Raw genomic sequence first — 16822 nt, 5'->3', positions numbered from 1 at the left:
GCAACATAGGAGATGAGTAGTAGTTATTGTGGACTTTTCAGAAGGAAATCGTGTCAAGCCACCTGCTTTTCTTCTGAGTTATGTAGGTGCAGAAGAAGTAGTAGTAGATGTAGGTATCTTGACTCTGAAGTTTGCAAACTGATTTTCTCATGAGAAAATCTAGGAGAACAATGGACTACGGGAAATCCCATGAAAGACATACAAAATGATTATTTTGTTAGAGCATAACAGGAGGTCCAAGAAAAAAAAAGGATGAGATATTTTGTGGTTTTTTGCAGGGCTTTTAGGCAGTCTTACAGGATTCACCAGTTTTCACCAATTTCTTAGGTAAATTTCATGTATCATTGGGAAAAAAATCTCTGGATAGTGACTGATTAAAGGATTTGACAATCTTGCAAGAGAGCTCAGTAACCTTGGATGCAGTTCAGTCAGGACGAAATGCAGAATATTAGGCTTTGATAAGAGCAATCAGGTGTGTAAGTGGAGAGTGGATGAGGATTGGACAGGCAGCAGCTCCACAGAGGAGAGTTTGGTACACAAGCTGATCATGAGATTGCAGCATTGCACAAGCTGCAAACATTGTGCTGGGCTGTGCAAACAAGTGTGTTGTAAGTCAGACCTAAGAAGTCACCAGCATGCTGGGCTGAGCTGAGATAAGCTTCCCTTGCAGAGCCTGGGTTTAGGTGCTGTACCTGAGTAGTTTTTAGCAGTGAGGTTAGAGGTTTCCTAAAGAGAAATAACTTCTCCATCATAATAACTTTCTTTGCAACAGCACTCATGTTTGAAGCAGGCAGTGGGGGGAAAGAGAGTGAGCTGTGCCATTTTTTTCCATGCCCTTTTTGGAGCAGAACAAAGAGCATTTTGCCTGAACTACACTAGCGCTATTGATCAAGCTGTCTCTTGGAAAGATTTTTCTAAATGCATGAGAAGTGAAGATAATTCCTGGAGAAAGTCATGGAGAGCAGGTTTGTTAATAGGCAGGTGTGATGGGCATTTCTTGAGAACAGTTATTGTAGAATTGTGGTGACTGCTATGCAACAGCAGGTTCTGGTTTTTCTTGCAGCCCTGTTTGGTTCTGTAACCCAAGCCTGAAGGGCTCTTTATTGCAACTTAATGGCAAGAAATGCCCAGACTGTGCTTGTACAGTGCCTAAAGCTTTGCTCCTATTATGAACAAAATCAGACTTGAAACAGGGTGAAGCACTACTGGTAGTAACAGTGGCTTGCACAGGGTCTTTTGATGGAAAGTGGCTGGAGCCCCAAGCTGCTGCATGTGTGCCACAGCACATTCACCTGTGCAGCTTCCACTGTGCTCCTGCATCCTGAGCACTGTCCCTGCCTGTGCTCTGGTTCCTGTTGAGACACCAGTTAAGTGCCTGCTGTTGGCATCCTTCTCCCCCTTCTTCCCCTGCCCCAGCAGGTGCCTCCCTTCTGTGCAAGGAAGTCCAGACATGGAAGAAGGGAGGAACAAGAGTGTGCCATCTGATGCAGCCTAGGTTTGGCTTCAGGTGCACGCAGCCAGCTTTGACAAAGGTTATGCTTCCTAGTGCTGCAAGCTGAAGCTGTACATCTGGGTGGATTTGTAACAAACCTAAAGTGCTCCTGGTTTTTGTTGTTGCCAGATAAATGCCTGTAAAGATCAGAGTGCTGAGCTGAGCTCATACTGGCAGTTTGGTTTCCTCAGTTATAGGAAAAATATGGAAAAATGCTTCATTTTGGTAATGCAAACAGTGTGTTTAATATCACTTACTTGACAATCAGATGTAGGGATAAATACTTGGCTTCTTTGTGCATTACATTTTATTGCTCAATTATTTGCTTCTGGAGAGCAAATTTTTCTTAGCAATAATCTACATGAAAAATTGTCATCACTTTATATATATATATATATATATATATATATATATATATGTAAAATAACATGCCCAGTGTTTTCTTTGCATTTTGTCGGAGGTTTTCTCTATAATATTGAAGTACATATGCTGATCTAAATCTTCGTCTTACCCTCCTCTGTTTTAGTGTTGTTGGTCATCTTGTTTACGCTTGTATTTTGATTATTTGTGTATCTCTTGCTTTGCAGGAGACAAAGATGGCAGCAAGGTGACTACAGTAGTTGCAACTCCTGGACAAGGTCCAGACCGACCACAAGAAGTCAGCTACACAGACACCAAGGTGATTGGAAATGGATCTTTTGGTGTTGTGTATCAAGCCAAACTCTGTGATTCAGGAGAGCTTGTGGCCATTAAGAAAGTCCTGCAGGATAAAAGATTTAAGGTGAGCCTATGCATAAGTTCATAGTATTTTCATGAATGTTATCTCCTTTTTCATGTCTTTGATGGCAGTGTTTTTGATTTTATTAATATATTTTCATTGAAGAGCATAAATATGCCTAAAATTTTTTGGGACTGAAAATTAAACAGATGGATTATGATAAAGCAGTAGTTAAACTTGAAAATCGGTGAGTCACTATGATTATTTGTATTAGTGCAAATCAGGAAGCTAAAAATGCTGAGTTGATGTGCTGTTTCCAGGTTGCTGGCCAAATTTCTCAGACAGTGAACTGTGGAAACAAAGGAAAAGCTTGTCTTAAGGTTACTTTTTTCTAGCATAAACTCTTCTCCAGTCATTAATAATTAAACTGCTGGAAGGAACAGGAGCCTTTAGGCTTTGTTTTTTGTTGCTGCACCTATAAAGTTGAAAGCTATATTTGAGTAAATCAGAAATTATAAAGGCCAAGCAACAAGATAACAAATACTGAGCCCAGGGCAGTTTGGGCTGAAGATCACTTATTTTTTTTTGTTATTTATAAATATGTTCTTACCCTGGTGGTTTTAGTAGACTAGTGGTCCTTTATTCTAAACTGGTAGCCTTCCAAAGAGATTGTGTGATTTTTAAACCAAATAAATTTAAGAACCATAAGCCATCTCAACACTTCTGTTAGTCCACAGCTTGGTACTTAATGTGCTTGACCTCATTCCCTTATAGTCAGGTGGCCTGCAGATCAGCTTGTGCAAGCAGTACATGATTGCAGAGGTCCTGGTTTTAATATATCTTGTTTTCACAGCAAGACCTCATACACATCTAGTTTCACTGGTAATATTTGTAGTTTGTGTCCTTTTTTGGTGGCAAAAACATTGGTTTGAAGTACTTCAAAGGAAAATGGGAAAGATGCATTTAAATTAATGTAATGCAGAATTGTTTACTTCCAGTTAAGGAGGATTTATAGAGTTCTTACATACTTCTTGCATCTGAGTTATTTCTGGACTGTATTATGGGTTGAAGGTAATTAGTACTTGGGAAGCATGCAATATGATGTAAGAGTGCCTTATTTTAGGAGAGGAAAGAAGAGGTAAAACAGAAAAGGAAAAGCAAATTCTAAACCTAGTACTTAAAAGGAGCTTTTTGGTCTCTTCCCATTGCATAGGTTTAAGGGGAAAGGTCAGGATATTTCCTATATCCTGTCATGATTGGTTGATGTCAGCTAGTGGTTTTGACAAGAGCCTTTGATTTCTTTAGTCTTGTAACTGGGGTTTTGCAGTGCATCAAAATGAAAACTTGGCCAAGCATTTTAGTTCCTGACCATCAGATATTAATAATTTGTGACATCTTAATTAATCTCTCTTGGGCATCTAGAATAAAATGTTGGTCTTTGATTGCTTTTTGTTTTGATAGTTGGTTTAGTGACATTTTGTTACCTGACTATATATCTTTTTTTAGTGTTTCTTTAAATGATAGAAAAAATTGTTTCTTGAATATTAGCCCTTTGTTAAAGCAAAACCGCTGAACTGAAAAGCTAAGTAGGGTGTTTCCAGTTTGGACTCTGAATTAATTGTCTACATTTGATAATATGAGCTGAGAACATCCAATACCTGGAGGCTTTAATATCCCTAATCTAGGTGTAATTAATGCTTAAGTCCATGTATAGATTTGCAGAGAGACAGCATTAATTTAAAAATAGTTTTTTAAACTTCATAATTTGTATGGGTCACAACTGCAGTAATAGCCAATTATGCATTTTTTCATATTCTTATCCCAAACTTTTATCCCAGCTACACATCATCATCTACCTTTGGTCTAAGCTCCTTAATTTTTCCCATCATTTGTCACTTCAGTCCTCTCATTTTTTTTCACATTCTGATCTAGAAGTGTATGTTATGTTGGCAGGAGGTGTAAATTCTTGCAGGCTGGATGGCAGCCTCTACCTGGGCAGATTTGGAAGCTAGACAGATGTATATTACATTAAGAGCAGCATACAATTTCTCCAGGGAGTGCTACTCTTTGGGAATGCCTGATCTAGGTAGTAAATACTGGACCACATAATCTACAAGTTACAGAGGGAGCTTGGAAAGTGTGTTGGCTGAATGGTTTGAGTGCACTGTAGGAGCAGACCATCCCATGTGTTCAGAGAGCTGGGCTGTGGGTGCAGCTCTGCTGGGCTCTTGCAATCACTGCTTGGCTGCCCAAGTCCAGATCCAAGGCCTGCTCAGTGGAGTTCCCTGAAATCTGCCACTCCCCTCTCATTAATGCATACTCTCACTTCAGCAGTGACCGAGGGGAAAAAAGCAACCTTACTGCAGGCAGCCCAATGTGGTGGCAGCTTGTTTGATTTATTATTACTTTGATAATGAATCAAACAAGGGAGGGAAGAGAGGAGGGGGCACTTCAGAAATACCAGTCTGCACTGATCCCAGTGGTGAACAAGCAACAAGAGGAAAGGGATGTATGGAAGTTGCTTCCTGAAATTTGAATCATGAACAACATTTTCAACTGTATGCTTCTGCCTGGTGCCTGCTTATCCCTTATCTACCTGTGCTTGTCTATTGTGATATATTTCTCTTGGTACATGCAGTATAATTCCTTAGTCATGATTTCTTCAAAAAGTGCTTTGAGAAGAGCTAGCGGATAGTCTTGAAATTGAAAATTCAGAAACTAAAGAGAGTCCCAAGAGACTGTAACCTCTAGGCTCTTGCTGCATTTTGTGAATGTAGAGGGCCATCAATGTGTAGGTCTGGAATATGTCCCTCAGTTGCCAATTTTAGATCTCTGTCAGGAAGCTGAGATGCATTTGTCCAGGTTTGAAGCTAGCTTGAAAGCTAGAGGGGGGTCGCCTATTTTTCTTTTTTCCTTTTCCATTACTATGACAAGTCAGCCTCCTAGCACTGGTCCAGACCAGAAAGAAGTTGAGTGTTAAATCAGTGCTGAAGAGTTGAATCTTACAGCTTCTGTGATGGTAAAGATAGTTTGCAATGCTCCTTCTTCTTTCTACTCCCTCGTTGCAGTTCAGTGGTTCTTCAGTTTGACATTGCAGTTCCTGCATGACCGTGTTTTTTAAACAGGGCCTCTGAATTGCTCTGGATTTTAGAGTGTGTGTGTCTAGAGTTCAGTGTAATGTACAGCAATAGTATTGGTAGGACTAAGTGGTAAGTCCCTGAAGGGAATAAATGAAATATCACCTAGAGATTTATGCTTAATTTCAGTTTGCAGTTCTGCCTTCAGTAAAGTAGTTCTCCATACTAAGTGTGCGGAATTAAGTAATGCAATTTTGGGCAATTACCTGATACTTGAGTCAGTAGTTCACAAACTATGTGCTGTTTGTCAATAATCTGTGAAACAATTTAATTTGTTTACTTTAATTAACCAACTCTTAAGGAAAGTTATATTTTTGGGGTGGTGGATTTTGGATTTTTTTTTTTCAGTTAAAAGTTTAACAGGTGTGAGAGGGATGTTTCTCTTTGAAAAACAGTATAAGGCAGCTGCTCACAAACTTTGGGGCCAAAGTGCTTTCAAATCGCAAAATTTCCAAAAGACAGTGGCCTGGCTTTCACAGATCTATACTAAATTTCTGCTTCTATTCCAAAAATGTGTAATAATAGGTTCTTATGCAAAGCATCAATAGGTGCAGTTAAAAGGTTCATAGTATTTTCAATTATTTTCATTTATGTGTCTGTGCAGGCCCTCAAGTGACACAGCCTAATTGTGATGCTTGAAAAGAAAATACTGGTAGCATAAAAATTCTTGCACTGCTGTTGTTAGTATTTTCATTGGAATATTCTTCAGATTAAGAGTCTGTCATGTTGCTGTCTCATTACTTATTATTGGTTTTTGCACAGAGGCATGTTAGCATAAATAGTTATTTTTTGTTATTTCTGCCATTCCATTAAGGTTTCTAAGAAATCCTTATGAAATGAATGTGTGAATTGCTAGAAGTATTTCACAGCTGACTGAGAATAAGCAGTTAAATTTCTTGCATCTGAATTGCATACTTGATGTTTCTGCTTTTAGCACTGGGCTGCTGAAATCTAAGTGATGAAGAGAGTTTGTACTCCTCCTGCACCTTTTCAGTCTAGATTGGGCATCACATTTTTTGTTAATGGCTCACAGAGACATAAAGTGTGCAGCAAGAGAAAGCCAAATTCTGTAATGGGAACCATTCATGCCATCCAGTCTGTCAGATCATTCAGAGACTGCCTTGGTTTAACCATCCAACCGTGTGTGCCCTTGGCTTAGCTGTGTGAATTATTTAAATAGGCAGATCTTCTGGAGTGTGAGAGGATGTCAAACTAGGGCCCTAATGGTCCATAAATGTGAAGCACTGCATTGCTGAAGCTGAGGCCACTCGATTGTAGGCAGTGGTCTTTCCTGTTTTTAGTTAGGAAGGAATAGGTGTTGTGAGTATTTACATGTTTATTGTTTCTTTGTCTTTGTTTACTGGTTTGGGGGGCATTTTTTGTTGGTTTTTTTGGGGGGGGGGTTGTTTTTGGTTTTTTGTTTTATTTTGTTTTTGGGTTTTTTTTGCTTTTTAATATGTAAAGTCTTAGTTTTAATTTGAGCCTTAAAGCTCAATAAAGCAGCAGAATGGAAAAATAAGTTTGTGTTGAGGTTCTGGTTTCTTTCTTTCTCTGCTGGTGTGTGTACTTTTGTGAACTGTTTGAAATGCTTCTCAAAGCAACAGCTTTCCTTCAGGTCCTGCCTCAGATATATCAAGCTGCTAAGTATAAAAAGATTCTTTTCAAAGTAGCCCATATCTGCTGTTTGTGTTACCTCATTTATTGCAACTTTGATCATAGCAGCTCCCATGAAAAATGTAAAACCACAAGGAAGACTTTCCATTGAAAAATGACTAGGTGTTTAGGTTTTTAAGTTCTGCTAACTTTTCAAGAGAATTTTGTTTAAAGCATTCAGAAATCTAGAGCTGATCCAGTTTGTTTCTTAATAGGTTTTGTGTCTCTGCTTATGGTTGAAGGTATAATTCTGTAAATATGCATGTGAAAAAATGAACCTGTTGATTAATGATTTGTCTCTTTTGCTCTCAGAATCTCAGTGGTTAACAGACCACTGTAAGAATATGACTTCAAATTGGGTTGAATTAGTTCCATTTTTTCTGACTTCCCCCAGCTTGTTTCTTAGCTCTTGGTTATTGATGGCCAGTAAAGATACAACAGATAGTAGCATTATACTGGGAAAAAAAGGCTTCATTTCAGGGGGCTTCAGTCTATTAAGGCCACTTTTGGTGTATCTGAGCTGTTTTGAGGAGAGAGGTACTCAAGTTACTTGGGTAATGTGACTGAAAGAAGATATAAAACAAGTTTTGTTTTGCAGTCTGTAAGCTTGGGCTGTGGGTTGTCATGTCTGTATACTGACAAGCAGACAGGAGTTTGACACCCATCTTCTTGATATGTGTTGGGCAGCCCAGTTGTAAAGCTTTAAGGGAAGTGGTATCACTGTCTCTTCTGTGCAGGTTTGTTTTCCCTTTGCTGGGCTCAGACAGGATGTGTGGATCCTCTTGCTTTTTAATGTTTTAGCAGGTCCATCTTCCAGACTCCTATTTCTGTGTACCACAGCTTTGTCATGGGAATGGTAAAGGTACGGTTGAAGAGAAGCCATTGTTGCTGCTGGATATCTCAAAGAAGCCTTGACTTCCTTTGTATGTGCCTGAGTTGTGGACCCATTCTTTCAAGCACACAGGTGGATATTGAAGTCACAGAAAAGACCTCCAAGATTGATTCCAACCTTGTACTGATGACCACCTTGTCAACTAGACCATGGCACCAAGTGCCACATCCAGTTTTTCCATGAACACCTCCAGGGGTGGTGACCCACTGCCCTCGGTAGTCCATTCCAAACTTTAATAACCATTCTTTGAAGGAATTCCTCCTGATGTCCAGCCTAAACCTCCCCTAGTTCAGCTGGAGACTGTGTCCTCTCATTGGGTTTGCTGGTTGCCTGAGAGCAGAGACCAACCCCACTTTGGGACAAACTCCTTTTTGTAGTAGTTATAGAGAGCAATAAGGTCACTCCAGATCTTCCTCTTCCCTCCTACTTGACCCCTTTCTAGAAGGGAATTGAAAGTTATTACAGAGGTTCAGAATATGAATGCTACCTTCATCTAAGTCAGTGTTTAAAGTTTTGAATACAGTGTAGAGGTTGGATTTACTCTGATGTATTCATGGTTATCTTTCACTGTGACCTCTTGTTATCTGCACAGGTTTCCTCTGAACTAAGGACTGAACTTCCTTTTTTAATTTAATCTGTGTGTGAGTTAGATGCATTCTCTCATCTCATATCTCCATCTAAGGATCACTGAATATTCAAACATTAATCTCTAAGGCCTTCTCTTAGAAGAATCCCTTTATTTACTGCATCTCAGTTGAGTTGAAAGCACCCATGGGATAAAAAGTCACAAAGGAAAAACATGGTGATGAGAATTAGTAACATTTAAGCACCTTTCTTTCAAGTCTTTGAGGGCTTGCACATCATAGCTACTTTGAAGATCTGAGGAATAGTGAATCACTGTTCATAAGACTATCATGGAGGTTTTACTCTCTTAAGGGTGCCTTAATTTTATTGTTAAATAGCTAGAAAGTGCACTTAAAACAATAGATCTGTCTTCTGACTAATGAGATGTTTTGTGTTTGGATCAGAAGTGGGGATGGAAGGCTGAAAATATTTTTCAGTGACTTCAGCAAATATTGTGAACATTTGTTAAACCAGTAGTAGAAAGATAATTGAGCCTGATGAAGACTGCCTTTTACTCCTAGCTGTCCTCATTTAAGGGAATACAGTCCCTCTTTAAGACTGGGGCTATCAGATAAGATTTCCAGAATGGGAGATGCCTGGGCATGTGTTCAGGTTGTTTTTCCATCTTCTAAACAGCTGGAGGGCTATGGTTGCTTTCAGAGAGGTTTTTTCTAATCTATGCTTTAACTTTTGTATAGGGGCCAGATTTGTAGCTCTGGCCCAACTTACTTTATCCAGATTATCAGAGACACTTACCAAGATAATAGCTTTTCTTACAGCAGTACTTGATCTGGCTGTCTCCTGGAAGCTTACTGGAGGAGCCAATCCTATCATTTAACTGTAATTGCAGTTGCAGTACCTGTCTGTTCACAGCAACCAAAAAGGCTCAGTAGAGATCTGAATTTTCACTCACAACAATTTCATTCCATTTTCCAATTTTCTCAAACTTTCCTAATGGATAAAAAAACTGTTTGCTCTTGCTTTTCTTTGAAGAAAGCAGTGCACTGTTCAGTGTATCAGCTGTAACCTTCCTGGGCATACTTCAGTGGCCTAGAACATCTAAGAATTCTAAGAATCATATTTCTAACTATGTTTTATTTTAAAGTCTGTACAATAAAATTATTTGTAGTTATGGCTACTCCTGCAGATGTTTTCAAATCTGACAGCTGAACTGGATGCATAATAGCTGTTAGTACAAAATAGATCTTCAGTTTGGCACGTGAGATGACATGGAGTTTGTACTATGAGCATTGATTTCAGTTTTCTGCTTTTTAGCAGAAGAGTCTGGACTGATAATGAATGTCCAGGGAATGCAATGTCGTCCAGCTACAGCTGGCCTAGGATAGAGGAGGAAAAGCTCTTCATCTGCAGACGTGCTCTGTGTGTGTTTAGACATGTGTTTCCACGTGTTGCCATGTGGAAACCAACATGTCAGTAGGGAAACCAAACCAACATGTTAGTAGGGAAATAGGCCCTAGGAGTGTGTTCTTTGAAAAGGGAGGAGTCAAAAGAGGGCTTTTCTGCTCCTACCCCGTGGGTGTTTGCATGAGGCCTTTTATAGATCCACACCACAGTTTAAGTGGTGCATTTATTTTGGATTCTGAGCTTTTCTATTTCCGTGAGTTTTTCTGTGGTACTCCTTAAACTAGGACCAAGATGGGACTTTAAAACAAGATACCTGTTTTGTCAGTTTTCTCTGCTCTTGCTCACTTAAATAACTTAAAATTAAATCTGTCTGTCCTATGTGAATTTACTGACGAACAAAAAGAACTGGAAGATAGATTTATGAAAAGTCTTTTGTCCCACTAGTCCAGATAACTCATAGAGCTGCTCCAATAATGCTTTGGTTTACTTCCTCTTGTCTCTCAGGTCTTCTAAAGGAAGTGAGTTCCTATGTCTGGTTCACATAAAATACATATATATAGTGTATGAAATATATATTCTGTGTATATACATTCCCAAATTAGCTAGACTGTTTTGAGAGACACAGGTTAAATGGATGCTATTCTGAAATAATGACCTTTAGAGTGGAGAGTACAGTCTAAAAGAATTCCAAACCCATCAAGGTATGGAAATGCATAGTTCAAAGCACATGAATAGATGTAACTCAGCCACATGCTGTCAGCACATTATAACTGTAAGAGTGTACTTGGACATTGCAGAATTCCTGACTGTGGTCAAATTAAGTTCCGTTTTGAAAGATAATTTCCTTTCCTTTGACTTTTTAACATTGCTGCCTCTAAGTGCCTGAGAAGGACTGGGATAGAAAAACAGTAACCCTGCATGCAGTAGAAATAACCTCTCCATTTTATATTTATAAATCAGTTTTACATCTGGGTCACACCTACTAATTAGAGGGAGCCTTGATTATGGCATGGATTTGTAGGTCTGTGTAACAAAGGTAAAAATTGATTTTAATGTTCTTCATTTTGTACTGTTTTATGGAGAGATCTTTGGTAGCCTCTCAGGATCACTACTCTAGGAGAGTATATAGGAGACTCTATATCTTTGCATTTTGAGACTGGCAGATCACAGGCTGGTGGAGCAGATTTGAGTTTTCTCATCTAAAAAGAAAATATTTAATGCTGACAGTCTTAGTGTGGCAGTGGAGTAGAGCTTTCTAAGTGTGCAGCCAATTCAAGTAGAGAATCGAGGGCAGTCTTTGTTTTGTGAATGGAGCCTGAACTTTGTCAATTAAAAAGTCACAGTACAATTTCTGAAGTCCTTCTGAAGATCAGTGATTTAGTGGTTGACTGTGTATGAGGCTGTATATAAATTCTAAGCTAGTTTGGTCTTTTTTCTTCTTAGAGTAGATGCTGAGATGGTCAGGCAGAGAGCAGGCTCATCTAATGCTCTTGAGAGCTTGGTAATGCTGCTGCTGTAGGGAGCTTGGGCATGAATGCAGGTGTTGGGTGGAAATGGTGTCCCAGGAGGAACCTTCCACACCTGTCTCCTCATTAGGGAAGAGTATTGTGGAGAGTATAAATAGAAGATTAGTTTGATGGGATCAAAATGGGGCTTTTGAGACTACTTGGATGTTTGGGGTGTGCAGATATTTCAAGGCTCTTGGTTGTACCATTATGTATTCTCTTTTGGAAATCCCACAGCATGAGATTGCCTGGCTACGGAAGATTTAGCTTAAATAGTCTTTATATCTAGCAACATTACCTACCTGTGGCTCTCACTTGCTTATTAAATTCTTACTTGGTTAAATTATTTTTGGTGCAACGTTCCAGTCTTGGAGCATGATTGGAATATATCATTAAATAATTTATCTTCAGTTTTTGCCAGGGAACACTGGGGTTTTTTTGTCTTTAAAATGCATGGCTGATAATCAGGCAGTGGCAACCTCTGTGTCCTTTTTGAACTCAGTATTTGTTATTCAAATATCCTGCTGTGGCAGCTATTAAGCTTGAGGGGAAAGAAGGGATAACCTATAAAATGCTAGTCATAGAAGGGACAGAAGAGATCCACCTGCTGCTCAGGGGGGTCTTCCTGAAGCAAAGAAGAGGGACAGATCTTCTCATTTTTGTGTCACCAATACAGCTGTGCCGTCCCCTCCAGCACTGTGCTGTAGTTCAACCCTTTTGGCTTTGTTTAAAACCTTTTAATTGAGCTGTAATTGAGGGTTTTTTTGTCTCTTCCTTGAAGAGGATCAGCTCAAAGTCAGCAAACAAAATGAGGAAGGTTTAAGTAAATGTAAAAATGGGAATAATTTTTGTTTTCCACTTGTTTTGTTGAGTAGACCTGAGTCTTTATAACCAAATGGCATGTTCCTTCTGGGAAGTGTTTGGAACTTGGAGAGCCATGGAATGGGTAATTGTTTTCTTTGCTGCTAAAGGCAATATTTGCACTGCCCATTGCTTTTTGGAAAAGTAGTACCAAGACATGGGAAAACAATAAAAGGAAGCTCTTCTAAATGTTTTGTCAAGCATCTAAAGTACAGAGACAGTTTAGACTGAGCATATTCTAAAATAAGCAACGCTGCTTTTTTTTTCCTGTGATTTGGATACTTCCTGGTCCCTGATGACTGAGAAGGTGAGATGTTTGTGACCAACAGAATTATTTTCAGCATACACAATACAAATAATTACTTTTCTACTACTTTACTTTGCATGTTGTTGAGGAAAACTTGTTTGGGCTTTTTGTTCCACTTTGTTTTTTTCCATCACATTTTCTGTCTGCATTATGCAGTGAAATATGATCCATTTTGAACATTGGAAGATTAAATTTGAAGGATAATGTAGACTGAGGTTTTGTTGGGTGACCTAGACTCACCTGTATGATCTACCACAGGAAATAAAAATGAATCTGATTTTTATTGGAGTGGTTTTGTAAGAGTTGTATCATGTAATAACCCAAAATAAAAAATGTTTCTGGAAAGGCAATGAGAAACTTATTCTATTAATGAATATTCTAATTACAGTCCATGATGCTTTGGCATGGTGTTGATACTCCTTTTAAAATACAGTGAGTGATGTCAAGGACGTGGTCGTTGAGCGTTTGTAATGTTTTTCTGGCCAGGAGCAAAGAAGGGACTCACTCTTCTTCAAGGTGAAATGTGAGGCGTGATGTTTATCATATTTTAAATACATGTTACAGACTTTTAACTAAGGAGAAGGCAGTCTGCTTTCTTCAGGGTGGGTTTTTGTTTGTGTAGTGCTTAGTACAGTGAACTGAGATGAGTAATGGATGCTCTTATATGTGTCATGATGCAAATAAGCAGACTACAGACATCTGTATTCCCTAGTTCTTCTAAGATTTGAAGCCAGGTCTAATTGTTACAGGCCCAACAAAGGTGCTCGTTTCACATCTTCATTTGTGCTGTTCCTTTGAAAGTCCCAGCCATGGTGATTAGACTACTTAGGTCCTGAGCTAACTAGTCAAAATACAAACATCCAGTCTGAATCACTGAAGCATAACAATGCATGTGGAAAACAACAGCTGGATCTAATTTCAGAGGTTTTTTAATTTCAAAAATCACTTTGTCACAAAAAGCTCCTTGTTTTCCCTCCTAAGCTTTATCAGATGATGAAGACAGAATCTATAACTTGATGTCTTTTAAAGATTCATCTTCTTTTTTTTCTTCATTCAAAGATATGTCCAAGGATCTGCTTATCAGACTGAGTTGGCAGGCCCTTTTGCATTCATCTTCCTTTCATCTCAGCAGGCACATTGAGTCATGAAGGTTGTACCAAGTTTTTTGGGCTTGAACACAGGCATCTCATTTATACCAGATGAGTTTAACAGGGTAGGCATGTTGATTGATTGTAAATGAAGTAATTAGTTGCAGGCTGCTTAGTCCCTGAAGGGGGACATTGGAGCTTATAGGGGTGTTGCAGTGAGACATGAATACTGCTTGCAGAGCTGTCCACTGGTTGCACTGCTCTTCCTGCAAGTGGACAGAAGAGGGTTTTTAACTTTCTTTTATTTTTTTCCTTTTTAGAGTAAAACTTCATAGTGGATGTTGACATTTTCTGTGGGCACTTTAGTGGAAAATTCAGTTTTGCTGTTAAATAATAGAGGAACCTTTGAAAAGATGTGTTGCTGACTACCATGGGAATTAGTAGTAAGTGTGCAGGTGTGGAAATGAGGACATAGCAGTTTGCTACTCCAAAATGTAGTGCACGGGCTAGAGAACATTAGGAAGATTCAGTTCAGTATCTTATGTGGATGGACTTGCTTTATTTTCTGATGCTGAGCAACTTTGTAAGCGCATTTCAGATGAAGTCTGGCAGGCGTAACAGGATGTAGAGCAGGAGAACTAAAGTGAGCACAGCTTTCTGAAGAACTCCTAAAAATAAGGATAATACTTCTTTACTTTGTAGTGCCCTGCTGAACATACTTTAAAAATAATGAGCAATTCTGAATTGTAAAATTAGAAGGTGGTAACAGCTTACAACAACAGATAATCTTTAGTTGAGGCAATGGTATTAGAAGCTCTGTAGTTTTTTAAAAAGTACTTCTATATTCTTTCTAGGTTAGATTCTTCTGGTAGTGTATCACAGTAACCTGTACTAGAATTGCCTGTCTGTGAGACCTGGGGTTCCTTGATTACACTTGATTTATTAACCCTATCTGCTTGTCACTTAGATATCTGCAAAAGCAGGACTATGAGAACATATGGAATGGAAATGTTCTTTCCCAGCGTGCAGGAAACCACAACAGGTTGATTGGAGTCAGCATTTGAAGAGCCACAGCAAATACTCAAGAACTTGGTGCTATCTATCTTTTTTTTTCCTTTTTTAATTAAGTCAACATAAGGGCAAGAAAGGACATGGTTTGTAGATAGTATGCTGGATTTCCTGGTAGGCAATGACTCTGTTTCTGTAACTGCATAACAGGCATAAAGGTTATCTGCTTTCATGCAGGGCTAACAGATCTAGTAGGACAAGAAAGTAGTATGAGACATAGGAGAAACTAGGGCATGTTGAGGGTTGCCTGGAGTGTTGGAGGCATAACAGAGTCAGTGTGTTCATTGAACAATTTCTGTGGCAGCATGAAGGCCATCAATTAGCAGGAAGGATAAACAGTGCAAGGACTCTTGTTTGGATTTAAACTGATGAATATCTCTTGGAAAGAATCCTCCTTGCTAGTGGGAACAGCCTGTACACAGTCCAAAAGCACAACGCTGTGTGCAGGTGGTAGTAGAAAGTCCCTTCCTGGTGGAACACTGAGCTGTGGCATGCTGTCCTACTGGCTTGTCTGCGTAGATCTGCTTGTGGGTGATAATGCTGTAGCTGACTTCTTGAGTAGATAATGAACTTTCCAAGAGAAACACATGTGTCTGAGACCTTTCTGAATTCAGCTGTCCACTTAAACAATGTAGGAAGTTTTAACTTATTCACCTTTAAAATTCATTTGAGTTTTCCTGAATGTAAGTAGACAGTGAGCAGAAGATGCAGTGACTCTTGTTTTAACCTAACCTTATGTGCAGAATGTGTAGGGACTGATACTGTCTTGCTTACATAAGCAAGGCAGGCAGTATCACATCCTCAGCAGACAGTAATCTTCATTATTTCATACCATTGGGATTTTGAATACAAAAGGTTCTCAGCACCCTTTGTAGAAAGCTTGATTTCAACAAAATGGGAAAAAGATATTTTCACTGGTTAGGTGTGGGGCAAGGAAATTAATTCACAGAATCACAAAATGGGCAGTATTGTAAGGGACTACAGTGGGTCATCTGTTCTTGTATCCCTGCTCAAGCAGTGTCATTCCAGACCACATGGCATAGGATTGCTTCCAAGTGATTCTTGAGTATCTCCAGTTAGGGAGATTCCACCTCTCTGAGCAGCCTGTTCCAGTGCGTAGTTTACAGCACAGTAAAGAAATTCTTCCCTCATATTCAGGTGCAACTTCCTATGCATCAGTTTGTACTCATTGTCTCTTGTCTCATGGTTTGTACCACCGAGAAAAGCCTGGCTCCATCCTCTCTATACCCTCCCTTCAGGTACTTACCCTGGTGAGGTCCCCTCTTAGTTGTCTCTTCTCGAGGCTGAGCAGGCCCAGACCCCTCAGCCATTCCTCATGAGCGAGATGCTCCAGTACCTTCATCACTTTTGTTGCCCTCTGCTAAACCCACCCCAGGAGCAGCTCCTCTCCAGGAGCTCCATGTCTCTCTTAGACTGAGGAGCCCAGAACTGGACACAGCACTCCAGTGTGGCCTTAGTGAAGCTGAGTAGAGGGGCAGGATCATTACTCTACTCCTGGTCATCTCCACAGCGTGTCTGTTTTTCATGATGTGTGTAGTGGGAGATCTTCTTAAGCCATGAAAGTAAGATCATGTAGTGGGAAATATTTGGCAAGGTCAGTGAAGGTTTTGCCACTTGCATTATTATTAACAGTGGACGTTTTAATGAATTAGCTTATGAGAATGCTCTTTAGCACTATGTGTTAAATACAGAAGAATGCATAGTCCATTGGAAAGGTGGTGTAGGAAACAACTTCTGATGTAATTTGTGGTTGACTTGCATTGAGCTTCTTATCTCCTTCTACAATTGCATTTTTGGAAACAACTTACAGGTTCAGTAAAGAGAAGTTAAATGTCCATGTCTTCAGGTTTTAGGGTTCCAGATGACTAGGAACTTCCTTGGAAGCATCTGGTGATGGCTGCTGACAGACCTTTGGATGAGGTCATGCCAAGATGATTGGTCTGACCAAGTCATCTTTGTTCCCTCAGTCTCTTGTTTTCAGTGGTTCTCTTCTATTTACTTGCTACAGGGTTATGTGCAAGTTCTCATTTTATTCTGGAAGCGAGGTGGAAGTCAGGATGCTCACAAAGCTACCTGGAGCAGCTCTCCTAT

At 39.5% G+C, this 16822-nt stretch overlaps 1 protein-coding gene across 2 annotated transcripts in view; it reads left to right on the top strand.

Annotated features, from left to right (window-relative positions):
• Nucleotides 1–16822, top strand: part of GSK3B (glycogen synthase kinase 3 beta) — a 149808-nt gene that overhangs the window by 53614 nt on the left and 79372 nt on the right. For both annotated transcript variants that reach the window (XM_058822208.1, XM_058822217.1), the window contains exon 2: nucleotides 2080–2273. In XM_058822208.1, coding sequence (XP_058678191.1) covers nucleotides 2080–2273 — 194 coding nt within the window. The remainder of the gene's footprint in view (nucleotides 1–2079; nucleotides 2274–16822) is intronic.

Source organism: Ammospiza caudacuta, chromosome 2 (genome assembly GCF_027887145.1).
Source record: "Ammospiza caudacuta isolate bAmmCau1 chromosome 2, bAmmCau1.pri, whole genome shotgun sequence".
Taxonomy (NCBI): domain Eukaryota; kingdom Metazoa; phylum Chordata; class Aves; order Passeriformes; family Passerellidae; genus Ammospiza; species Ammospiza caudacuta.
Note: the sequence above shows the minus strand (reverse complement) of the source record. Positions and strands in the feature narration are given on the sequence as shown.